At 39.9% G+C, this 27,763-nt stretch overlaps 1 protein-coding gene across 3 annotated transcripts in view; it reads right to left on the reverse strand.

The window, feature by feature from the left end:
- Positions 1–352: 352 nt before the first annotated feature.
- LOC131673122 (uncharacterized) overlaps positions 353–27,763 on the reverse strand; it is a 974,862-nt gene continuing 947,451 nt past the window's right edge. For all 3 annotated transcript variants that reach the window (XM_058950873.1, XM_058950865.1, XM_058950855.1), the window contains one exon: positions 353–751. In XM_058950873.1, coding sequence (XP_058806856.1) covers positions 485–751 — 267 coding nt within the window. In that variant the 3' untranslated portion in view covers positions 353–484. The remainder of the gene's footprint in view (positions 752–27,763) is intronic.

A 27,763-nucleotide genomic window follows, 5' to 3' on the forward strand; every position in this document is an offset into this window, starting at 1 on the left:
TGTTGTTTTAAAAGAAATGCGAATAAGTCCGCGTAATGAACTTTACTGCTCATCTTCCATTTATCATATTATTGCTAATCTACAACTTGTTCTTACAAAGTAATTACTTACTAAGTAATCTTTAGATTACGTCGAACTTCATACCTACCTTATTACATTAAATTACCTGTTGTATACCCATGACTTTCCAAATTATAGAAATGTGAAATAGTATTGAATCAATCTATTCAATCCTAAACGTTGAATTCATTTTTTCTGATACCTCTATTAAAAAATATACTCTCATACAAAATTTCATATATTTATGAAAAAAAAAGAAATATGATAGAATTGAGAAATATATTTATGCGAGTTTCAATAAATTTATTCGTGAATAACATATTTTTACAGAGTAATGTATTAACATAAAAAGAAGCGATTGTCTTCAAAATTCACACTATATTTCATTTGAATTGACTACTTAATTTTTAAATCTAAATAATTTCTATACGCTTTTATCAGAAATGTTACTTCTAATACTGGTTTTGCTATCTCTTCTTTGAACTGCACTTGTTAAACGATGATTTCCATTAGTGTTAAATGACCTTATTTCTTTATCACTTCCTACTCGTCTAAGACTGGAATCTCGTTCAAAACCTAATTTTTCAGAAGATCGTTTCAACTGTGGTGCTCGAATATTTGTATAAACTATATAAACTGCAAAGAAACCAACAGTAAACATTGCAATCCCGACTCCAACCACAGTACCAACCTATAAAAATAATTAAGAATTGTAATTAAATAATTAAGTTTGATTTTAAGTAAAGTACTATTATTATATGGGGGCACTTATAAATGCAGAAATCAATAGGAATCGTACAAAATTTCATTTATTTTTTAATAATAAAGATAAAACTAAATATATCTTATATGTAACAAATTTTTGTTTTATTACGAAAAAAAGTAATTTTTAATTCGAATAATGAAATAGCGATATTTAAATTATTACATTTGAACTTCGAACAGTAAAACAAAAACTTTTGCATAACAACGCTTAATTGTTCGAAAAATTGTTTTGTTATTTTTAGTAAACACACTCATTTTAAATAAGAAATAACAACTCAGTTTATTTTAAGGATTTGTAATGGAGAAATTGCGATTCACAACAAAATTAAGTTTTATCCGTGGCCATCCACACATTTTAATTCAAATGGATAGATTCACAAGGGGAAATACTTGGACGGCTATAATAATAATAATATAACGGGTGTATACAGGGTGATTCAAAAACATATGTAACTAATAATTCCATTCGATTCGCCTCGAAAAATTAATTTCGAATTGTGTTGTTAGTTTTTCGATTAAATAATTAGGTAATTAGATAATTAGCTTCAAAGATCGGTTAATCAGCGCACAGCTTTAGAAGAACGGGCGCTTGGTGGCGAGCGCGGAGCAGTGAGGGGGGGCCAGCGGCGCGCGCCGCCGCGGATTGCAAGCGATGCTCAACCCAATCGTGCAACACGGAGCTCCCATGTCTACATACTGATATACGTATTCATTGATTGAACGCGTATCAATAAGAAGAACGGTTCAATACCGATTGAATAACAATGATGTACGTGAAAGCTTTTGTGTTTATTTTGCGAAATAGGTTATTTAGTATTCGTGGTCGTCGAACTCAAACTCGCTGTCTTACTTAAGAATTATGTTCATTTAATGCTAAAAATCGCTGTGATCGGCTACTACATCATTGCTTTTTTTGTGTTGGACAAATTGAGATCAATAGGTAGAGGCGTACAGTGTGTTTCCAATTAGCTTGGTTATACGTTTTTTTAAGATTAAGAAATAAAATAATAATAAATAAATACTGACGACCCTCGGCTGAAAATTTCCATGTAGGAAATTCACTCCTGATGTGTCATCACACTTGGAACAAAGTCTCAATTCGCGTGTGCGAGACGATTTACACTAGTCACACACAGGAAATCCATCCTAAAATTTCTCACGCGTGTGAATCGTATCACATCTGAATTTGAGACTATGGGTGAGACTCTAATAGAGCCTATAATAGAAGGAGCTTTAAATCTCCGAGAAAAAACGCGTTTTGGCAAGTAGGCGGCTCGTAAACAAAAATGCTGTCGCTACGATGGCTTGCAGCAACTCGGCGCCTCGAATCAGGTAAGTGAAATTTGAATTTCAGTAATGATTATTAGTCATGAAAGTATTTCCAGCACATAATAATTATAAAGAAAATATCGCAATGCTGAAGACTAGATCTACAATACATTGAGCATTTCTGAAATATTATTATCAATCTAACGAGCAAGCTACAATTATCAAAATAGTTAGGATTATTGTAGAACCCATCAGAACTTTAAGTCGTAGTCTGGGAAGCGAAACGCTTTTCATAAAGTGCATAAATGTGTGTACATTAATTTTTCTAAGTTGAATTAAGAATTATAAATAATAAAAAACTGAAAATTATAAAAGTCGTCGCCACTTTTCGGTGAAAAGAAATTCTAAAAACAAATTTCCATAATTTTTTTTAAAACCAATCTCTCGTTGCCCTGTTACGCATGGTAACTTCATCGTTTATAAAACTGACAAGTGAAAGAAGATCCGTAATGAGTGAAAGGTGCCAGGCTGCTCGGAGAGAGTAGTGGATGTGGCGAAGGTGCAGATTTTGAAAAGAATAAATGAAACGGGGGATGTGGCTGGGGGGCATGAGGACAGACGAACGCAGTGCAACCTAAGAAATTAGACGGACGGTGGGAGGTATTCGTAGAAATAAGATGAGCGGAAGGCAAGGTGTAAAAAGACGGACGAGTGGAGGGCAAGGTGTAATAAGACGGACGAGCGGAGGGCAGAGTATAAAAAGAGGGATGAGCGGAGGGCTGCGTCTAAAAGGGCAGACGAGCAGAGGGCTACGTCGAAAAGGACAGGCGAGCTGGGGGCTGGGCGGTATAGGGCGGACGAGCGGAAGTGAAGGTGAAATGAGACGGACGAGCTGGGGGCTACGTCGAAATGTGACGGACCAGCTGAGGGCGGGTCGTAATAGAACGGACGAGCGGAGGGCTGCGTCATGAAAGGCAGACGAGCAGAGGGCTACGTTGAATTTAGATAGACGGTGGGAGGTATTCGTCGAAATAAGATGGACTAGCGGAGGGCTCCGTCGAAATGAAACGGACGGTGTTTTGTTTCAAACGACTTCCTTGGCGAAGTAAGCCGCTTTAGTTTGAAATTGTCCTTGATTGCTGATTTATCTATCGTAGTTAGATTTTTAATCGATTAGAATGATGAAGGGGAAAATCACTAAACACTGTTTAAGGGAAAAAGCCGTAACGGCATAAATAACCCTCTTTATTAAGTGAAAACTGGAAATTACACTTGCGAAGATAACGCGGGATAGAGACGTCGCGCGGAGACAATGGTTGTTACCATGCACTCGTTCACAGGCTCTCACACAAAGAAAACTTTATACACGATAGATTCACAGTCACTGTCACACATCCGAATTACATCGAAATGAGAAAAGAGACCACGTGAGTGGACGAAAACCTTATACTACGTGGGTAGTATAAGTGAGGTTGCACGTGGGTGCACGAGGACGTTACCGAGAACGTGAAGGCGCGAGGGAGCTCCGCACGCGGGACGCTGTCGTCGACGACTGCCGGATGTACCGGCAAGAGCAGCCATGCTTGGCGCGAGTGGCGCAGCACCGTAAGGTGCTGCCACCACGCTAGGTTTAAGGCCCTAGCGCCTCACACACACTTACACACAGACACACGAGAGCTGCGCGCGCAGCTTATTCGCTTCAAAAAATACATGTCTGAATATCGTACGTATGTGTTAATACATGTGTATCATGTTGCGACGTAACATACTGCCGGCCACGGCTGCGAGACTAATTGGACCATTAATGGTCGAGCAGTGTTAGACTTAACAAGAGCTTATATTGACTAGTTGACCCATTCCTGATTACGAATCTAGGACGGTCTTTGGTTTCTTTACATGAAGAGCCAGTTTTCGTTGAAGGGACTCGTCTATTGATTAGCATCGACATCACAATCTGATTGATTGAAAGCTATTTTGCTTTAATTTCTTAAATTACTAATACAACGAAACAAACGATTTACAAGTCTTAAATCTAATGAACAACTTATTCTACTTAAGATCATCCCGTGCCATAAGTTTGACACTCCGCTGATCACGCTTGTCCTAGATTAACGTCGACGAAAGGTTGGAGTCTCCGCGACTATGGGAACCTGATCTCCGAACAGGTATCGCGCTTCCAAAGATTGATTCTTTGGGCATCTGGCTCTAGAGCACTCTGTACTCTACCCTCTCGCGGGCCAGGCTTCAAGCACTTCCAGAATACCCCATGGTTCGACTCGTTTATGGCAAACCAAAGAGCGCACATCTGGGGCTAATCACGAGTTCGGGAGGGTGACTTGAGACTCCAACAGGTCCGCGTTTTCCTGATCTACAGGGAGCACACAGAGCCGAGTAATGTTTCGTTTGTAGATTCCAGAAGCCATCTTCACCGATGCTACTCGAGCAATGCCATCGCTCCCAGGGTGGATCTCCACGACGACTCCCAGCGGCCATCTTGCGCAAGCAGGGTTATCCTCCATGGACACAACCACAGATCCAATTGATAATGCATTTCCAGAAGTCAACCACTTCTGACGAGTTTGCAGTTCATGCAAGTACTCTTTGTGCCATTTGCTCCAGAAGGCTTGTCTAGCTTTAGAGACGAGCTGATAGGAGGTGAGACGATTGTCCGGAACTGAAACATAATTTTGGTCGAGTAAGAAATTGAAAGAACGCCCGATTAAAAAATGAGCTGGAGTTATCGCAAGGGAATCGTTTGGGTCGGCAGAAATCGCGTATAATGGTCGAGAATTTAACACGGCGGCGATTTCCTTTAATAATGTTTCCAATTGTTCGTATGTGAGCTTTTCATCCTTAATGACACGATTTAGATGGTGTTTGAAACTCTTAACCGCCGCCTCCCACAAACCGCCGAATGAGAGAGGGGGATTAAAGTTCCATTCAATCCGTTCGGCTGCAGCAAAGGTTTGAATCGCGTCCTTAAATTCAGGCGAATCATGCAATTGGTAAATCCTTTGCAGTTCGCTGTTCGCGCCCACAAAGTTAGTACCATTGTCAGAGTACATGGTGGTCGGTTTGCCGTGCGTGGCAACGAACCGACGAAAACACGCAAGGAAGCCCTCGGCTGAGAGATCGGATGCTACCTCGATGTGGACAGCCTTAGTGGCCATACAAACGAAAACGGACCCATACGCCTTAAGGAAGCTTCGATTTTGATCCCTTTTTTCCTTGATCATAACGGACCAAAAAAATCGACGCCGGTCTTCGCGAAAGGGAACGCAGGGTTTACTCGAGATTCTGGAAGGTCTGCCATCTTGGCATGTGAGAATTTTGGCTTTTGCCGAAGACAGGGTACGCAGCGTCGCAAGACATGTCGAATCTGGTTTCGACCGTTGAGAATCCAAAACCTCTCGCGTATCGTGTAAAGAGTGGATACCCCTCCGTGAAGATTTCGATGATGAGCGTCGCGGATAATAAGATCTGACACGTGATGATTACTGGGTAGTAAAATAGGGTATTTTTGGTTGAATTGAAGATTTGAATTCTTCAACCGACCGCCTACTCTGATCAGTCTATACTCATCTAAGAAGGGATTGAGTTCATCGAACTTCGTTCGACTCCTGAAAGCGCCGTTGGGGCATTTGGATATTAATTTCGTAGTCGATTTGAGCAATCTAATCTCGGAACTAAAACATTCTTTTTGAATAAGAAGAAGGATCTGGAGTTCAGCGTAAACTATTTCGGCTTGGGAAAGATAACGAATCCCTCGTTGCGATTTACTCGCAATTTGAGTATCGTCTGGTAGTGATTTTCTTCTACTCCAACGGAGAAGATATCCGATGGACCTAATAAGACACCCGTAATCAGAGAAACGAGAGTAGATGTTACTTCCGGAAGAGGTTGTAAATAAAACGATTCCTTCTTTCGCGCCTAGAGGATCACCTAACGAGGGTTCTTCCGATGAAGGCCATTGATCTTCCGGAAGGACTAACCATGGAGGGCCCGAAAGCCAGAGGGGATCAGTTAGAAGTTCCCTGGGTAGCTGTCCTCGGCATAGAGAATCGGCTGGATTGTCCTTCGAACGAACATGCTTCCACTCGACCTTCTCACCTAACGCTTGAATATCAGCGACTCTGTTCGCTTCGTAAGTTCTAAGTAGATGAGGAGCTTTGCCTAACCAGCAGAGAACGATTTTTGAGTCTGTTCTAAGAATTGTTCGCACGATATTAAAAGTCAGCTGGGTCACCAGTTCGACGTATAGTCTCTTCAGAAGGGCAGCGCCAGAGAGTTCCAAACGAGGTATGGTGTGATGACTAAGCGAAGCGACCTTGGATTTACTGCAAGCTAACCTAACAGTAACATTTCCCACGGAATCAACGGAACGAATGTAGATGCACGCGCCGTATCCCTTTATCGACGCGTCGCAAAAGCCGTGTATCTCGGTGGATATTGGGTTTGCGACGTCATATCGCAGATAACTTGGTAACGCAAGTTCTCGCACTAAAGGAAGTTGTTCAGCTAAAGCTATCCACTTGGTGTAGATGTCTTGAGGTAGGGATTCGTCCCAGGTAATGTTAGCTTTCCAACAGTCCTGAATTAATGTTTTGGCATACAAGGTTAAAGGACCTAATAAGCCTAGAGGATCGAAGATCCTTGCAATTTGGGAAAGGAGTTTTATTTTGGTAGAAGCTAACGCATCAGGATTTGCGGAATACGTAAAGACATCCCGTCGTGAGTCCCAGATGATTCCGAGAGTCTTTTTTATAGGGTTCCCTTGTATGCCGCAATCTAAATCGAAGATGTTTTTATCAATGTTGTCTAAAGCCGACGGATGATTCGACGACCATTTTCGTATCACGAACCCCCCACGACTTAAAAGTTTGATCATTTCGTCGCGAATCTTCATGATGTCCTCCAGCGTGTCTGCACCTGAAAGGAAATCGTCAACGTAGAAGTCTCGACGAAGTAGCATTGCCGCCCTTGGGAATCTGCTCTCTTCATCAACGGCTAACTGATGCAATGTTCGAATTGCGAGAAAAGGAGCGCACTTGACCCCGAAAGTTACAACGTTGAGAACGAAAGTTCGAACTTCACCTTCGTGGTACCACAAGATCTTCTGGAACCTCCTATCGTCGGGATGAATCCAGATTTGTCGGTACATCTTTTCGATGTCGGCAGTGATGACGAAGGGATGAGAACGGAATCGCAAAACCTGCTCCCACAAAGTTTCCTGAATGGTCGGCCCAGTCAACAGCATATCGTTTAATGGAATGCCCGTGGAGGATTTTGCAGAAGCATCGAAAACAACACGACACTTCGTCGTTTCGCTGGACTCCTTGATCACCGCGTGGTGAGGCAAGTAGTAACCATCGTTGTTGTCGTCTTCGCACAGCGTCATGTGGCCAAGTTCCAGGTACCCGTTGAATTCCTTCTCGTACTCTGCTCGGAAATTAGGGTTAGCATCAAATTTGCGCTGCAACGCCTGAAAACGCTGTAACGCTTGATGTTTTGACAAACCTAGTTCGAATTTGCCTGATCGAAACGGTAGACGAACGATATAACGACCTGAAGCGTCACGTGTCGTGGTTTGAACGTAGTACCTTTCGCATGCTACGTCCTCTTCTGACTTGATGGGTTGATAATCCATGTCTTCCATTGCCATGAATCTTTCTAGGAGTGAATCCAACCTCACCGCATTGCACGAAACTGAGTTGGGAATCGTTGATAAGATAGATCCTCCGGCTGCTATCCAGCCGAAAGAAGTTTTTTGAAGAGTGATTTGGGATCTTTGGTCATTTAGCCTGATTTGCCCTATGGCAAGAGAAGATAGAGTTGGACCTGACGCTAGCAAGACATCGACCGGTCTGGGTATATGAAATTGAGGGTCTGCTAATTTGATGTTCTTGGGGATGTTGAATTTCTCCCGAGGGAAAGTCTCATTAGGCACCTTCTCAGCTATTTTAGGTACAATCAAAAAGTTTAACTGATATTTAGAATCATTATATGTAGAATAGAAAGTGGCAGTAGTGTATTTTTCCGAAACAATATTCGCATTGTCTATTGCTCCGATATTCACAAAGCATTGCTTAACTGGTAATTGTAAACGATTGATAAGAGATTGAGTCATTAAGTTTGCGTTAGAACATGAATCTAGTAGTGAGCGTGCCATGAGACGTTTTCCTCGGCATGACTGAAAGCTTAAAATTGCTGTAGTCATGAGTTGAGAATCAGGGAGGTATGCGCTTGACGCGAATATTTGTTGGCTTAGTCATGATTGAGATGTCCCGGACGGTTTTGAGTCGTTCGCGAGTTGAGGGGTAGATGAACCTGATTTTTTGTCTGCATGTAGAAGGGTATGATGATCTTTATGACATTTTTTGCACCTTTTCTCGCTGGTACAGGAAGCAGAGTGGACGTATAAGCAATTGCGACATAACCCCTTTGCTTTGACGAGTTCCCACCTTTCGTTCAATTTCGCTTGATTGAACCTTTCGCATTTGTAGAGCCTGTGGGATTGACCGCATTGGACGCACGCGTTGCTGCTGGTCGTCGAGGTAGTGACGAGTGTGTTGGCAATGTTTTTGGAGACCTTTGCCGGGGGTTCTGCCTTGCTGCCTGCTCCCTTTCTTTTGGACTGATAATCTCGTTTCGGAAGTTCACCTATCGCTCGTTGCTTAAATATTGAATCTTGAACGAAGATGTATAGCTCTTCCAATTTGGGGATTTCGCGATTTGAGTGTTTATCCATCCATCGCGACAGGAAATACCCGGGCAGGCATCTTTCGAGAATTCGCAAGACAAACTCGTCGCAGATCGCAATGTTCATTGTTTTGAGCATGCTGACGTGCTGACGGACGGTGTACATGAGGGTGGCTGTGGTTTCGGCGGTTGGATTTTGAACGGGAGCTAACTTTAGCAGAGCGTCGAAGTGCTCGTTGACCAGAACACGTCGTTGATCGTAAGCGTTGCATAACGCTTCCCAAGCTAAGCCGTAGCTGACGTCGCTGGGGTCAAGACAGAATTCTTTTATTACGGTCGCTGCTAAACCCTGAACTGCATTTTGAAGTTGGGACAGTTTGACGCTTCCCGCCATTCCTGGACGATCGTGTATAAGCGCTTGAAAGTTGGCCTTCCAGGGGACCCAGTTCTTGTGGTTCCCATCGAATTTGGGTACTGTCAACAGTGCAAGTTTCGCCACGTCAGTTCTCTCTATGAAGGTGGCGGTGTTACTTCCGTTGAACATAGTGGAATTCGCGAGAGGGTTCGCTGGGGGTTTGTTCATTTTTGATATTTGACTCGCTACCTCGAAATATTCGGATTCGAGCTCATCGAATGCAGCAACGTGGGGATGCTCGGGTTGCATCGAAAGAAGTTCTTCGCGATTCGCTGAATAACCTTGATATATTGTCGAAAGGGAATTTATTCGTAACTCCGCGTTCGTCGCATCAGGCGATCCCTTTGCTAAATATTCTTTAAGGGATTTCAACGTTTTTGTAAACCTATTAAATTTCTGTTCGATATAAATTAAGCGTTTTTCTGCGTTGCCACTGGCAGGAGTAACCTCGTCGTTATTCATTTTGACTATTTATTAAATCGAAACAACGCGTTATGAATCAAATTGAAACTGACGTTAATTGAAGTTCAAAGAAAAAACATGTAATTGAAACGGACAACGAAATTCTAACTGAATAATTAAACAATGTCAAACAATTGTCTACAAACTTATTTAATGGCAATTAATCACTAGTGGATTGTAAATTGCTCGCTAAATTCCAATAAACATGAAATGCTAACAATGACTCGAGTACCAATCAATGCGCGATCGAATTTTAGTTTGATTGATTCACTCAATTTGACAAGAAGCAGACGACAAAAATAAAAACTAAAACGCTAGAATTAATTCAATTAAAATGGAATTAATCGTTATAAGTGGAAAGCGAAGCCGTTTGTTCGCAGGCGTATATTTATTTATTGAAGCAGAGAAGGCGAGAAAAGAAATAAAAACACTTATCTTAGTTAATGGAGAACGATGTTAGTGGCCGCTGTGTGTTAATCCCCCTGGTCGGAAGCGATGGCAATGCTGATCGGCACTGACGACTGCGCACGTTGTTGCGCACGCCGGACGACTGCGCAGGTTGTTGCGCACGCTGAGTGTTTGCGCGCGCTGTTGCGCGCGCCGAGTGTAGGCAATTGTAGCACGAGGCGCGAACGAACGGCGGGAGAGCGAGCGAGAGAGAAGATAAATTTGGCGGGCTGCACCTGTCGGTGCACGTTGCGCGCGTTTTTTTATGCACTTTTCCCTCCCCACACACTCTCACACACTTGCACTCGCGCGACGTCCCTTTTTCCGAAAATGAAAAAGGAGAGAAAGAGGTGGAAAACTACCTCACAGGAGGCACCATGTTTTGTTGCAAACGACTTCCTTGGCGAAGTAAGCCGCTTTAGTTAGAAATTGTCCTTGATTGCTGATTTATCTATCGTAGTTAGATTTTTAATCGATTAGAATGATGAAGGGGAAAATCACTAAACACTGTTTAAGGGAAAAAGCCGTAACGGCATAAAAAACCCTCTTTATTAAGTGAAAACTGGAAATTACACTTGCGAAGATAACGCGGGATAGAGACGTCGCGCGGAGACAATGGTTGTTACCATGCACTCGTTCACACGCTCTCACACAAAGAAAACTTTATACACGATAGATTCACAGTTACTGTCACACATCCGAATTACATCGAAATGAGAAAAGAGACCACGTGAGTGGACGAAAACCTTATACTACGTGGGTAGTATAAGTGAGGTTGCACGTGGGTGCACGAGGACGTTACCGAGAACGTGAAGGCGCGAGGGAGCTCCGCACGCGGGACGCTGTCGTCGACGACTGCCGGATGTACCGGCAAGAGCAGCCATGCTTGGCGCGAGTAGCGCAGCACCGTAAGGTGCTGCCACCACGCTAGGTTTAAGGCCCTAGCGCCTCACACACACTTACACACAGACACACGAGAGCTGCGCGCGCAGCTTGATTCGCTTCAAAAAATACATGTCTGAATATCGTACGTATGTGTTAATACATGTGTATCATGTTGAGACGTAACAGACGGTGTTACGATGGCCACCTTTTCTCATACCTCTGAACCGCGAGTGGCACTGCACTACGAGTCATCCACCAGCAATCAAAAGTAACCTAAAGAGTATTTATTAAAGTAACTTACTTAATATTCTTTGGCCATAGTAAACCGTTGAATGACCGCTTACTCTGCCCCCAATACTAAGCATTGTAATTGCGACTAGTTATACCTATGCGATATGTACCATGGCACGCGGCCATGCTCATCCTATATTATGTTCTCCTAGTACTTAGTATCACGATCGCTGCGCAATCTATATGTATATATATATATGTATCATGCGTTGCGACAAATAGACATGCTCTTCTTATATCATGTTCTCCTATTCCATATTATATTTTTCTATGTTTAACATTCACTATTATATTATATTATAATAATACACATACTATTATATAGCTAGTAATACCAGTCGCAGGCTCCTTAAACCTCATGTTCTCCTGTTCCACATTTTCCCTTAACCTACGGTATCCACGATACAGAATCATGAAGGAGGTGTAACACGACCGTGGTTGTGCTCCACCTACCTTATGTTTGCCTGGTAACTCTAATACTCTAATTATACGCCGATAACATATAAAATCTGTACCATAGCAAGCGGCTATGATCCTTACCACCTATGTTCTCCTATGAGCATTGCGACTATTTTCTATATTTCTACGTATAAGATTTCATATGTACTCCTTCGATATAAGTATACCGAGCATAATGCTCATTCTCTATACGTTTAGATCACACCTTTGTTTACTGTAACAACATCCACTCCGGTAACTGTATGGTGAATCACCTTGTTTGCCACATCACTGTAGGCAGAGAGCAAGTCTGTTCCTGAACCATGCCTCACAAACAACACGTCATGGGCAAGCACGTCAGCGCTACGTCACGAGCCCCTACCACAGCCAGACAACGCCCTACCAATGTCATACGATGCTTACAACCAATCAGCGGATAGACAGAGGTCACCCCACGCATCGGGCCACTCCGAAGTTATCCTGGAAGGGGGGCCGCCCACATCTCCAGCTCATAGCAGCGTCGCTTCGAAGCAACCAGTCGTACTCCACTCCTCGACCAGAGAACACGCTTAGTCTAAAACCGTCTTGATACTTTGTACTATTTCTACTCAGTCTAAATTCTAATAAAGGTGTGTTCTACTTTAACTTGTGTCACATTTATTCGCGTGTGCACCTTTCTATTTCGTACAACTAACCATCCACTGGGACTCCTGCTCAGTCTAACAAACCAGGAGTGGTGACAGCAGCCTACAGCAAACCTCGGAGCCGTCCTGATAAAGTAGCAGCCGCGGTTTCCTGCCAAATACGAGCAACGACGGATACAATAGGAGTCACCGAACTCCACCACTGCCCTTTCTGCGAATTTCGCCGAACTACGGGTCACGTTGCCTGCATCGAAAACCTACAGCTAAGTCCCTTTACTTATCTAATTATTATCTCTAAGCTCGGGACATAACAACGGTGAAAGGGAGACATCGGAATAAGACAAACGAGCGGAGGGCTACGTCGAAATTAGACGGACGGTGAAAGGGAGACATCGAAATAAGACGGACGGGCAGAGGGTAGTGTCATGAAAGGCAGACGAACAGAGGGCTACGTCATAAAGGGTAGATGAGCTGAGAGCTTGGCAGAATAGGGCGGACGAGCGGAAGTCAAGGCAAAATGAGACGGACGAGCTGGGGGCTACGTCGAAATGTGACGGACGAGCTGAGGGCGGGTCGTAATAGAACGGACGAACGGAGAGCTATGTCGGAAAGGGCAAACGAGCTGTGGGCTCGATGACATAGGGCAGACGAGCAGAGCGCTATGTCAAAAAGGGCAGACGAGCAGAGACCTAGGTCACAATAAGACGAACGAGTGGAGGGCTGCGTCCAAAAGGGAAGACGAGCAGAGCACTATGTCAAAAAGGGCAGACGAGCCTAGGGCTGGGTGAAAATGGACGGACAAGCGGGGGGTTGTGTTCAGAAGGGTAGACGAGCACAGGACTATGTCCGTGTCCGAGTCCGCAGAAAAGAGTGCAGATACGTTGTGCTGAATGGAAAAAACGGGAGAGGAAGCGGTTGCATAGATTGTAGCCAGTCGAACATGGGGAGGCCTAGCAAAAGGTTCAAGCAGTGCGGACTCGAAAAAATTGGCGAAGGAGCCCAGTGCTGCTTTAGTAAGGGGTTAGTCGGAGTGAGGGTGCGGAAAACGCTTAGGCAAACGCAGTGCTGACTGGGAATAACGGCACATAAAAGAGAGGGCGCTAGTTGTAGGCTAGATGAGCAGGGGGTGGCCTTGGAAAAGGGTCAGGCTAAGTCGAGCTCGATTAGAAGGAGGTCGAGCCCATTTCTTCTCTGGAAATGGCCAATCGAGCATAGTGTTAACTTGGATTGACAGTTAACGACGAGCAATAACAGCAGGCGGCTTGGGGACAAGATAAGGCGGTCATAGTAGGGTCTTAGGAATTGGTCCGACGGAGCAAGGACGCGGAACAGATCCAAGACGACCACATTGCTAATTAGAAATTATGTTAAACGGAGCGGGTTAAAGGACGGATGTGTCCAATGCAGGTTTGAAATAGAGTTAGACGAAGTTGGGTTCGGAAAAGAGAGCGGACGAGGCCATTCTGACTTGGAGAAAGAGTTAGTCGAAGCAGAGTCTCAAAAAATAGGGCGGAGCGAGCATAGTTTAAGAAAATGGGAAGGTAGAGCAACAACTCGGAAGAAAAAGCGGTCAACCTGAGGGCGGTCTCAGAAGTGTGTCAGATATATAGAGATTTGTGTGAAAGACAGATGTGCTCAGTGCTGCTTGATAGAAGAGTCAGAGTCAAACATGGACTTTGGTAGAAAGGCAAAGGAGCACAGTGTGGCCTGGTTTAGCCGTAGAAGACGTGAAGATAATATTGAAAAGACAAAAGCAACGAGCGGAACAGGTAATGCAACAGACCAAAGGTAAGCTGTGGTATAAGTGTCAATGATCAAGAGTTAGACGTAGTCGATGTTTTGGGAAATATGGGAAAGGAAGGACGAGAGCTGAAAAAAAGGTAGAATAACGAGAACGGTCTCACCACCTACGCTTATACCTTTCGTCAGTTGACATTCTGTCACCTCACCCACAGTTATTTGTCTTGATTCCAATTTTAGAAGTTGAACGAGTAAATTATGACTCTTCTTTTTAATTATTTATCTAATTACCTCAATTCTAGAAAAAATTTTTCATAAGTCCACTTATCCATAACTGTTTGTAATGAACTCATTGTTAGTATAGGCGATTGCGAAAGACCCGATGTGGTGATTTCACTTCTAACCGCGGTAGCAGATGGTAGAGAAGATAGTATATTAATAGATCTTCTTGACTTTTTTTTTATAATTCTATTTAATATTTATAGGGTTGAAAAATACTCGTGAGCTTACGGATTTATATTGTTTTTAGAAAAATTTTTTGGAGGTGACCGGATTCTCTTCCTACTAACTTTTCTGAGTGTGGTAGGTGATGGATGATCCAGAAAATTATTTTCTTTTCGAGCCATATCAGCACTAGACGCACTTGATGTTTCACTGATTGTAAAAAGAGAAAATAATTATAAAATAGAGGAATCATTTTCAGTTATGATTGAGATTATAGTTTGTGTGTATACGTGCGTGCACGCACATAACGCAATTTACAAAAAATTTAACTTTTCTGAAGAATGGAATTGAAATAAATGTTTTTAACGCTAGAGCTTCCGGACTTTCATGCCTTATTGCTTAAAAAAATACTCGTGAAAATTTAAAAAGTAACTGGTAACTTTTTTTCTGCGCTTTTAAATAAAAAGTTGACACGGGCACGCCCTCCTATACAATTTTATTTTACAATCAAATTGCATACATGATCTGCGATAAGCTGAGTGCTGCTCTACGTTCGCGCCCTCTTTTATCTCTCTGTCAGACAAGGCACACACTCACACACACACACACACACACACACTCACACACACATACACACACACGCGCGTACGCACGCACGCACGAACGTACGCACGCAAGTGGGAAACTCGAGCCACGGCCGTGTACATACGCAACCCTATCACGCAATGCTCCCGCCTACACTTCGGCTCGTGTCCAAAAGGTTAAGAGCTGATTTGTGCAGGCTGAACACTTTTTTAGGGACCACGAGTAGCCGAAGTTTTAACTCGAGAAGGGAACTTCCCGAGAGTGGAGTCTTTAGTTACTTAACGCCTCGCGCACCCCATAAATGTCATTTCCTCGCGGGACTCACCACTCTCCGGGTGGCCTTGAACTGACGCTAGAGCACAGCCTCGCAGCTCCTGTTGCCCCGAGCTCGATCACGCTGAGCTTGTGAACCTTGCAGCCGAGTTAGGGCGACCACGTGCCAGTACAGAATACTTGCACCCCTGCTCATTTTCAATCTACACACACCGTCCTCATTCCGCACGACTCGGGCTCATGTTCGCTGACCCACACCGCTAGCTGCGGCAGCACAAGGACCTTTGCGCCACCCAGGACGAGAGCAACAACACCGCCGCCGGAGCAGCAGCGGCGAGCGTAGAATCAGTGCTCACTCTCTCGCTTACCTCCGCGATCGTGCCCGCGTTAATGCCCCAAACCCGGGCGTAACGCAATGTCATATTTTTTAAAAATTATTAGCGATTTTGCCCTTCTTGAGTCGTTGGTGAGTGTCCCATCATCAAAAAATCTCTGCCAGACGTAAGTGAATATACATAAGGGTTATATTTGATATCATCGAAATTTCATCAATGATAATAAAGTCAACATCCTTTAAACTTTGTCGTAATCTTTTCAACGCATTATCGGATAAAGGTTTATATTTTGCCGTGCCTCCTTGCTCTACCCTATTGCAAAAAATGACGTCATAAAATGACGTCATAAAAAGACGTCTTTGAAAGACGTCTTTCCAAGACGTCTTTTTATGACATCATGTGTCACGTCCTGATTTGGCACATAAAAAGACGTCATTTTCCAACTTTTTTAACCAGTAAAATCTGAAAAGACGTCTTTCCTCCCGCAAAAGACGTCATTTTTCAACTTTTTTAACTAGTAAAATCTGAAAAGACGTCTTGTCCTCCCGCAAAAGTCGTCATTTTTCAACTTTTTTAACCAGTAAAATCTGAAAAGACGTCTTTTCCTCTCGCAAAAGACGTCATTTTTCAACTTTTTTAACCAGTAAAATCTGAAAAGACGTCTTTTCCTCCCATAAAAGACGTCATTTTTCAACTTTCGTATCGAAATCTCAAAAGACGTAAAAAATAATATCATTTACAAAAATTTTATGTACAATCATTTGAAATAATGTATCTTTCTTTATTCATTAATCTTGAGTACAAAAACAAAAATGCAATTTAAAAAATTCCAAATAATAAATTTAAGAAATATCCTTGAACATTTTCTATGTTACATTGTAATATTTTTCTGTATAGAAAATAAAAAAGAACACATTTTTTCGTTTATAAGAACTCCAATCAAGCAGAATGATTGTTTATCATTCGTACATTTAAATAATACAAGGCCTATAAATATCTAATAAATTATCTTAAGTAATATTAGAAATTTGTACGATCCAACAAAATTTAAAATATTTAAAACTGAAATTATGAATTAAAAATCATTTCAACGTTCTTTGTTATTCAGTTTTCATTGGTACCATCTTCTGGTTGGGCATAGGATTCAGCATCATCTTCATCCATCTCGCCATCAGTCAAAGAATTTTCGGAAGGCAAAACAGGTGATTTTAGATCCTTCGCTCTTTCTTGGTCAACAAGAATACCGAGTTCCCTTCCGAACTTGCTAATAAGACTCTTAGCTTTCTTTTTAGCTTCAATGGTAGATGGGTTACCGTCAATGAGTCTATTTTCAATTAGATATTGAGCATATCCCCCTGCAAAAAAAAAAAATTATGTATATAAAAGAGAATGAAATAAGACTAAATTTTCAAGAAATTTTACAATCATACTCTTTAATGCCTCAAATTTTTTAGGTTCAAATTTCTCTCTAACGTCTAGACTTGTCGTTCTTTCAACTTGTACAGCTTTCTTAATAAATGTTGCATGCTCCCAAATGTGCGGTGTAGCCAAAATACGCAGAAACGCCCTCGACGACTTAGCTTTGAGTGCTTTTTTCCATTTAATATATGGAACTAACACATTGAAATGTAAATGGAACATGGTACGCTGCAAAAGAAAATAATTGTTATAATGCTATAATTTTGCAAGTCGATAAAAACATACCTCAACCATTAATCCAGTTTTAGGATCTTTTGTATCTTCCTTCCACAAGCTCAGTTTTGGTAATTTTGTTTCTTCTGTATCAGAAGATTCCCAGTCATCACTATCGTAAAGGCATGGTTTTCCTTTTCGTTTATATCTAGAATTTTGTTTAGATTCTTTTTTTGACTTTCCGTTGTTGCTCAATTTCTGCTTTTTCTTAGGTGGACTGGTGACGACATTATTACTACATGTGGAAGCAGCAGAGTTCTTTAATAGGGCCGTTGAGACAGGTGCCTTTTCAGGATTTATTGGTGTTATTCTTCGACGCGGTGATCTTCTTGGTGTAAAAAACAACGTGTCTGTAATATATGATGAAAATAAAGTTTTCCAGTGTATTATAATAACGATTAAATTTATTATAAATATGTACGCAAATGAACTCACTAGATATGAAGTTTCTCTGCTTGGCGCCGTGCGTTGGAGTCATCAAGTTATTATCAATTAAGGCAGAATCAGCATGTGTCTTATCTTGTAATGCTGCTCGCAGCTGAGCAATGATAATGTCTTTTTCTTGTAAAGCTTTGAAAGCATCATTTTCAGTAGCCTCCACATTTTCAAAGGCCAATTTCGTCATTGATGTTGTAGTTATTGCTGCGTCTTTTAAAGCGTCATCAATATTTTTAGGAGAAGGCAGAGGAAAAACATTCTACAACGATGGAATGATCATTAATGCATATGAATATACACATGGGTACATGTAAAAATCAAACGCCATACTCTTGTTTTTCGCTTATCAGCATCTCTCTTATTTTCCAATTCAGTCGTAGAATGTGATTGCTTCTGTGCTTTCATTTCTTCTGCAGCAAGTTCACGTATGACATCACTCCTTCTTACATTCGGTTTAGTATACCTTTTCTTTTGTAAGGACTCCTTGTTGTCTAGTTAAAAGAAAAAAAATTTTTATCAGTTAGTTAGAATTTGTGTACAAAAGTTTGACGATAAAATGATTTTGAATCGTTTTTATCAGACATAGCTAAAACAAAGCCAGGTTCATACACAATCTCACCATCTTCATCAAGATCTGTCATTATGTAAGCTTTGTATGGAACACGTCTATTAGGATCAAAATTTTTGATATCGGTAACAGTCTTAATTTCAATTTCTCCTTTGCCAACACATAATCTGATAGCTACAAAGTTTACATTACTTGATGGCTGATTTGATGATAAATCATTTCTTGGACTGTTATCAGGAAAATTACTCGGCATTATATTTTTGTCATTATATTGTTTAGGTGTAGATCCCACATTTTTGTGCTTGACGTTGTTAGGCGGACTTTTGGCAGACTGAACAACATGCTTGATGCCTGGCTTTATAGCTAACTTAGGACTTCTAGTAAATCTACCTGGTCTAGACATATCTAAGGCTGTTGACTCTATAACAATAATATTTTTTCAAAAATAATATGTTCATATCATAATTAATTAACAAGCAGTCTTCTAATTGAATCATGCACCTATGTCAAGCAGAAAATATTTTTATGTAAAATGATTGAAATTATGAGTAGATTATAGTAGAAAGAATATTATCTATTTTCGTTTGATTCATGTTCATTTTTTAATAACACAAAGATATTTTTTAAATCACGTACTTGCATGAACATAAATGATGAGTATATGAAACATATTGAAAAACATTTTGTGATTTAAATTGTATATGATACAATGGTATACACTGCTCATTAATTTTTGTATAAAATAGTTTAAATAAATGTACTAATATTTTGAAATTAATTTTAATAAACCTTGACTTTACAGTTTTCTATTGTTATTTTAAAAAACTACTCAATCAAAATACTTCACAATTACATTGATTTTGCAATTTCTTTCGTTCAATTTATGAAAAAATCTCATGAAAAAAAGCAGTAACGAATAAAGTTTGACTAGGTAATTTCAATAGTTCCACAACTGATTTTCTGTCTCATTATATGATTATTTGATTACATACCTACGATTTTTTTTGAAGGTGGTTGATCTACAGAATGAAATTCCTTTCAGAAAAGAAGAAAATAAAATGTCAAACAAAATTTCTTCATCGTCACTCTGAAAATATTTTTTCAACTAACTAGGCTAACGTACACTCTGTATTAATTGTTTCTTATAACCTCGAAATCGATGAATTTGCATACGTTTTTACAGAATCGAGCCAATAAATAACTTCTACACTTTCTTATTTTTCCCAAAAATTAGCAAAGAACAAAAAAAAGGAAAATATTAGTATTTGAGGCTTGATGCTGAAACTGGTTTTTCCGGGCTGTCACAAGAGTGCACGTTTTTCTTTGTTCTTTTTTTTCTTTTGTCATCAATAAGACCGACCGCTGCTGCGCTGCTTGCTATATATCCGGATTCTCGACCGTGATTGGTTGGAGTGATGAAGCAGGGAAGCCTTAAGTCAAGCCAAGGCGGGAAACAGGGCAGGTAGTCGACTAAAGCCGACAGCATGCGGCAATAGAAGCTAGAGGTTAGAGGGACGAGAAGTTTTTTTGCTGTTCGTTAGCGCTAATTCAAAATTGTATAGTTAAAAATACAAAGTTACTAAGTAACATAACAATTGGTTCCAAATTGCTGTAAAGAGCACATTAAAGAAGTTATTTTTTCAAGTAAGTATCAATACAAAATACTAATACGTTGTACTATATCAAACCTAGTCATTCATTTCAATATTTAGAGACTGTTTTGGGGGCGATAAGTCTTGCGCGAAATTTCATTTATTACTTCAACGTTTATATTTCACGTATGATATAATTCGTGCACGTTGACTTATATACTTTTTTAGAATATCTTAGATTCTATTAAGTTTGTTAGTTGTACAATTTAATATTGTCAAATTGTGTTATTGTAATAATGTTTCTTAGTTATCACCAATTATGCTAATCCATTTTACAATGTTATTATTATTCCAGTTGGTTTATTCAAATAATGGCACAGTACAACATGGGTAGACATGATCCTACCATCGAAACAACACGAAGAACAAGAGCAAGAAATAACCGTCAATTTCAAAGAAGAAATCAATCATCAACATCGGACTCCAGCATTGCAAACCAACGATGGAGAGATAATTACCCAGTGAGTATTAATTGTGATTTTGTAGTTACTTTATTGTACCAAAAAATAAGTAAAATGTATTTTAGAAATGAAAAAATATCATGAAAATGATATTGTATATAACTTTTTTATTCTATTGTTTCAGTTAGTCTCTGCATTAATTCATTCAGTTGGTGACGATTCAGAAAATGCAAGTACATCAACAGCAAGTTCTGAATCAGAGGGCAACTTGGACAACTCCTCATCGTCAAATTCAGAACAAGATGTTGTTGAAAGACTAGATAACTTGCAACAGCGATCACCAAATGGTGACTACAGACAGGTATGTTGATTCAACCAATATTTCCTGCATGAAATTAGCTAAGAATGACGTAATATTTATGCACTACAATCAATTTTTAGACATCAACCTCTTCCACCGAAAATTCTAATGATGATAGACGGTTAAATCATGTATCAAGTGGAGCTGATTCAGAAGATTCTGATGTAAGTACAAGTTTTGTCAGTTTTATGTATGAACAAGAATTTTAAATTTAAATACATATATATAGAGAGATGTTCATGCAAAAAATTCATTCATTTATTTTGTCTTTTGGGTAGTTGTTGTAATAGGTCACAACTATAGGGAAAAATTTTGTAAATCTTTACATAGTTTATGATTCTAAATTTATATTGTAGACATTTTTTTATGAGTAATTACAATAAATCTGTTTGTATTATTTGCATAACAAATATCTATATAATATAAAAAAGAAATATTATATACAGAAACGTGACCAGGTAAAAACATGTACTGTATGTAATTTCTGTACAAAAAATAATAATGAAGCCTTTAAAAAAAAACTTCTTTTCTGTTCTTCAATGTATAGTACACAAATTTTTTTGGATTCACAGCCTATAAAAAAAAATTAAGGGGGTAGGATACCCTTATGCACTTTTTTACATTTTTTACTTAAAAGACTTGAACATCAACACTTTTCACAAATAAATTACATATTCTTAATCTACTTCACCTGTTGTAACCAAAACCATCCTCAGAAAGTTCATGTGTGCACTCCTATCCATATATATCCATCAAAACATATTTTTGGCTTGCGCGCAGAATTCTGTCACCAAAAATCAACCAAAACACTTCTGCCGAGACTTAAAATTTTCCTGAAAACCTACAGAATACAATGAAGCTATGTGTATGAATTATTTCATGCCTCGAGTATTTTATTTTCTTAGTTGAAGACAAAAAATGAGCACAAAAAAAGATGAATTTTGATATTTTTGCATTATTTGGACTATAAAAACCCTTTAACAAACTCTGGACTCAATATAAATAGCTTCACTGTATTCTGCAGGTTCTTAGAAAAATTTTAAGCCTCGGCAGAAGTATTTTGATTGAGAATTCACTCTAGGAGACTGCGTGCAAGCCAATAAAAGTGAATTGTTAGAAAACTCAAAACAAAGATTGACATGAAAACTTGACATAAACTTTCTATATCAACTGTTATCACCCACTAGAACTTTGCATACACTCAGTATTACATAGTCACCACTTAGTTACTTGATTTACACTGTCCCAGCTACATGTCATCAGATCTTGGACTCGTACAGATGGTTATTAACTTGAATTATCATAATGTATGAAGTCGTACACATGGTTTTTAACTTGAATTCACACTTTCAACACGTAACTCCATTTATTTTTCAATTAGAACGTTGACTTTCATAAATTGTATTTATATCTCCATGTATCCTCAACACTGTTTCAATCAAATATCAATAAACTTTTTTTAAGAATCAGTCAAAACTAACATTCATACACAGTCTCACTAGTAAAAAAAACTGCACCCCAAGATTATAACACTTCGAGCTATTATTTTTTTAATTCAATAACTCTTTGTTTACTTTCTTTGGATGCTTTCTGCTAGGTACATACTGGTCTGTTTTTGTCAAGCATAGAAGTACAAACAATATAGATGGCTAAACAGCAGTTATCTACCCCACCTACTCTAGGTCATGTTTGTAGTTTATGGTTCAGTTCAAACTATTTCAAAGTATACATCTTTTTTATGTGAAAAATATTAGTTTTTTTATGAAAAATTAATTCCACAAAACATTTAGAATGAATATAAGTACAAAAAAAAATTTGGCATTTTACAATTTTTGGGGTATCCTACCCCCTTAAATTACGTCTTTTCTATAAAAAAATGTTTTTTTCCAAAATTTGTTTAAAAAATGTTTTAAAAAATGTATTAAAAAATGCCGGCCTATAACTTAATTTTTCATATGAAAAAACACGTCTTTTTAAATTTAGAGCCTACAGAAAAATAATAAATCACGATATTTTTTTAAAGTTCACAACGGGAAAAAATGACGATTTTCGGTGATGGTTTTTTTTATTGAGCTTTAAAATCTGTAAATGATTTTAAAGCTCAATAAAAATAATAATAATAATAAAATAAATATAACAAAACATCACCGAAAATCGTCATTTTTCCCCAACGTGAACGCGTCTCCGATTAACAACTTTCTCATCGTCGACGGAACGTCATTAACGTATCAACAATTACAAAATTAATGGTATGAATTTCGGTGATGGTTATGACGAGAAGATTTAGTTGTCAAGTTGGGCAGATTGGATAGAGATTTTTTCTTGTTATGTTTTGCACTATGATGAGAATGTTGAAGAAGTGAAGAAAATAGTGTTGGGAAATCGTCGAATTACCATTAGAGAAATTGCTGATGATATTGGCATCTCATTTGGTTCGTGCCAATCAATTTTGACGAGTGTTTTAGACATGAGACGTGTGTCAGCGAAGTTTGTTCCGAAATTGCTCAATTTCGACCAAAAGAAACGTCGCATGAGCATCGCCCAAGAGCTACTGAATGACGTCAACGATGATCCAGATTTACTCAACAGGGTTATAACAGATGACGGAACATGGGTATACGGTTATGACGTCGAGACTAAGACTTAATCGTCCCAGTGGAGGCTTTCTGGATCACCAAGACCAAAAAAAGCACGCCAAGTTCGATCAAATGTAAAGGTTTTGCTTACAGTTTTCTTTGACTGCAGGGGCGTGGTGCATCATGAGTTCTTGCCACAGAGTAGAACAGTAAATAAGGAATATTACCCGCAGGTCAAGTTATGCGCAATTTGCGCGAAGCAATCCGCCAGAAACGTCCGAATTTGTGGAAAAATAAAAATTGGCTTTTGCACCATGATAACGCCCCTGCTCACACATCGTTACTTGTGCGCGAATTTTTGGCTAAAACCAACACAGTAACGATGCCACAGGCACCGTATTCCTCAGATCTGGCCCCCTGTGACTTCTTCTTGTTTCCAAAACTGAAGAGGCCCATGAAAGGACGGCGTTTTGCCACGATTGAGGAGATAAAGACGGCATCGAAGGATGAACTAAACAAGATCACAAAAAATGATTTTTTGAAATGCTTTGAGGATTGGAAAAAGCGTTGGCACAAGTGCATTATATCCGAGGGGGATTACTTTGAAGTAGATAAAATAAAAATTGATGAATAAATAAATATTTTTTGAGAAAAATAAAAATTCACCTTACTTTTTGATCACACCTCGTATTTTATATCCAGTTTCCATCAGCGTTATTCCTCTATAGTTTTCTACTTCTTCTTTCCTCCCTTTCTTATATATTAGTACTATTAGTCCCTTCCTCCATTCTTCCGGATATCCTTCTCCGTTCCATATTCCGTTTAAGCATTTTGTCATATCTTTTATCAAGCCTTCCGTGCCTTCCACCACGCTTCATTTGCTATACCATCTTCTCCTGTCGCCTTTTACTTTTTCATTTTTCTTATTACCTCTTTTACTTCTCTTTCTTTGATTTCTTCACCTTCCTCTCCTTCGCTGTCTTCGGTTTCTTCCCCTTTGCTTTCTTGCTTTTCTTTCTCTCCCAGTTGTTCCTTGAAATGCTTTAACCATTATTCTTTTCCTATATTTTCATCTAATCCAATTCTTTTCTTCCTATTGCCATTCACTTTACCCAGAATTTTCTTCTCGTCTTATCTTTTCTTATTTCTTCTGCCACTCTTTTCCCCTCATCTTCTTTTACTTTTCTTATTTCCTCTGTGTATTCTCTCTTTGCTTCTAAGTATTTGCCTCTGTCTCCTTCTCCTTTTCTTACCTTATTTAACTCTGCCATCACCTTAGCCCTTTTTATCTTGCATTCTTTTCTCCACCAGCTGTTTTTCGATCCTTTTTTTTATCTTCTTTTTTACAACTGCGTTCTTCACTCTATTTTTTATCTCTTTCCTTTTTTCTGTTCCCTCTATTGCGTCTATCCATCTATAATCTATAATCTATAATCTATATCTATCGTCTTCCCTTCTATACCTTCTTCGCTCCAGTCGTCTATCATTCTTTCTTCCTCTTCTTTTCTTTCTTCCGCTATTTTGTCTCCCAATTCCATCTCTACTGGTAAGTGGTCCGACTTTACCCTCTCTTTTATTTAAACCCTTTTTATTGCCTCATCACCTTCCTCGTTACCTACTACATAGTCTATCGTTGACATTCCTCTCGCTCCTATATATGTTATTTCTCCCTCTTCATCTCCTTCTTTTCTCCCATTCGTTATTATTTATCGCTAAGCCCTAGCCATTTTATCATTTCTTCTCCCTCTGCGTTTAACACTTTATCCTTGGCCTTTCTTTCTTCTAGGCTTTCTTCTGTCTCCCATTCTCTCCCTTCATTTCCTGTTCTTGCGTTGAAGTCGCCTCCTATAATTATTGTTTTTCCTCTGTTCTCCTCTATCTCTTCGCGTAGGTATTCATAGATTTCATTCTTCTCGTGTTGCATATACACTGATGCTATCATGTATTTCCTCCCTCCGATCTTTATTTCTCCTACTATTACCTCACTTGACCTTTCTTTCTTCCATTCAATCTTACTCATCCCTTTCCTCTCTCTTACCGCCATTATTCCTCCCCCTATTTCTCTCCCCCTTCTTCCTTACCTTCTTGAGTCTCTCCACTCTATGTGTCCCTTTCAGTTGTTTCTCCACATTAGTTCTTGACCCTTCCGCTTCACCCAGGTTTCCGTTGGCCCTATTATGTCAAATTCCCTAACATATTCCCAGTCGTCTTCTTCTATGCTCCTCAATCCCGCCACGTTCTAGAATAGTATCTTTATTGCCTTTCTTCCCTCTCTCTCTATTTTATCCCTATTGTTTTCGAAAGCCTTTTTACTACCATTTTTCCCTCTTTCTCGCTCCACCACCTTCAACCTCACCTCTCAACTCCTTCACCTTCTTCTTCTGTCTTCAACCCGTCATGCCACATCTTTACCTCTTAACTTTTACTTTTTATTTCTCTCGATTTCCTTCTTACTTCCTTCTTACCTTCTTCTGCCTCCACATCCAGTCCTGATCTATAAAGATCTTTTTCTGCCTCAGCTTCTTTTTCCTCTTCATAATTCCTTCTTTTTGTTCCCATGAAGCGCATCTAATTTGCCACATATTTTTTCCTATTTCTCTCCGATCATCCCTCCCCGCTGTCCCTCCTATTCTTCTCAGATTCACTGTCTCTCCTTTCATTTCTAGTTTCCCCCTTAACCAGTCCACTGCTCTCCCTTCTTTTCCCATTTTAACTCAACCTCTAAGTCTGTCACTATTATATTGTTTATTCTACTTTCTCTAACCACTTTTTCTTTCATATACTCTAATTCTTCCTTATTGCCTACTTCTATTCCTCTTTGCTTCTTGTTCCCTCCTTCTATACTTTCTTTTTCTTTTACTTTCTCTTCCAACTGGTTCATTCTCTCGCCCCATTATTCCTGCAGTTTCTTTTCTCTACGTTCTGCTTTTTCCCTTTCTTCTTTCGTCTATTTCTTTCTTCCGCTTTTTTTTTCTCTCTCTTGTTCTCTCCTAACTTTTCCTATTTCTTTCTCCCATCTTTCTTCTCTTCTTTTTTCCCCTCTGCCTCCATTCTTTCCATTTTTCCCATTATTTCTTTAAACATTTCTGTCCATTATTTCCTTCCATCCACCTATGCATCTCTTAAATCCCTTATATCAGCCGGTATCTTTTCCATTATATCTTCTACACCACTAATTTTTCCCACTTCTCTTATCGTGTTGTCCAATCCTTCTCCCTCCTCCTCTTCCATCTCACTCCCCCCGCTTTCACTCTTGCATCTCTTTCCTCACGAAGTTTCAAGGGCACCAAAGGATATAAAGATGGTTTATACGAAGATGAAGCACACCGAAGTTATGAAGATAAGCCTGACGAAGATTGAAGCGCACAATGATATAACGATGGTTTTTACGAAGATGAAGGGCACCGAAGTGATGAAGATAAGCCTAACGAAGTTTGAAGCGCACCAAAGGATATAAAGATGGTTTTTACGAAGATGAAGTGCACCAAAGGATGTAAAGAAGATGGTGTTACGTCCCGAGCGTAGAGATAATAATTAAATAAGTTAAGGGACTTAGCTGTAGGTTTCGATGCAGGCAACATGACCCGTAGTTCGGCGGAATTCGCAGAAAGGGCAGTGGTGGAGTTTGGTGACTCCATTTGTATCCGTCGTTGCTCGTGCTTGGCAGGAAAACTCGATTGCTGCTTTATCAGGAAGGCTCCGAGTTCTGCTCAATGCTGCTGTCACCACTCCTGGTTGGTAGACTGGGCAGGAGTACCAGTAGATGGTCCCATTGTCCGAAATAGAAAGGGTCGCACACGCGAATCAATGTAATACAAATTAAAGTAGAACACACATTTATTCGAGTTAAAACTGAATTAATAGTACAAAGAGATTAATAGTTCAAGACGATTTAAGACTACGCCAATGCTCTGGTCGAAGAGTGGAGTTCGACTGCCTGCCTCGAAGCGACGCTGCTATGAGCTGGGAAATGCGGGGGGGCCCTCCAGAATAACTTCGGAGTGGCTCGATGCGTGGGGTGACCTCTGTCTATCCGCTGATTGGTTGAAGGCGTGGTATGACATTGGTAAGGCGTTGTCTGGCTGTGGTAGGGGGTCGTGACGTAGCGCTAACGTGTTTGTCCATGACGTGTTGTTTGTGAGGCATGGTTCAGGAACAGACTCGTGCTCTGCCTACAGTGATGTGGCAAACAAGGTGATTCACCATACAGATACCGGAGTGAATGTTATTACAGTGAACAAAAGGTGTGATCTAAACGTATAGAGAAGGAGCATCATGCTTGGTATGCTTATATAGAAGGAGTACATATGAAATCTTATACGT

This window comes from Phymastichus coffea, unplaced genomic scaffold, assembly GCF_024137745.1.
Source record: "Phymastichus coffea isolate CEN01 unplaced genomic scaffold, Cenicafe_Pcof_1.1 PCOF00013, whole genome shotgun sequence".
Lineage (NCBI taxonomy): Eukaryota > Metazoa > Arthropoda > Insecta > Hymenoptera > Eulophidae > Phymastichus > Phymastichus coffea.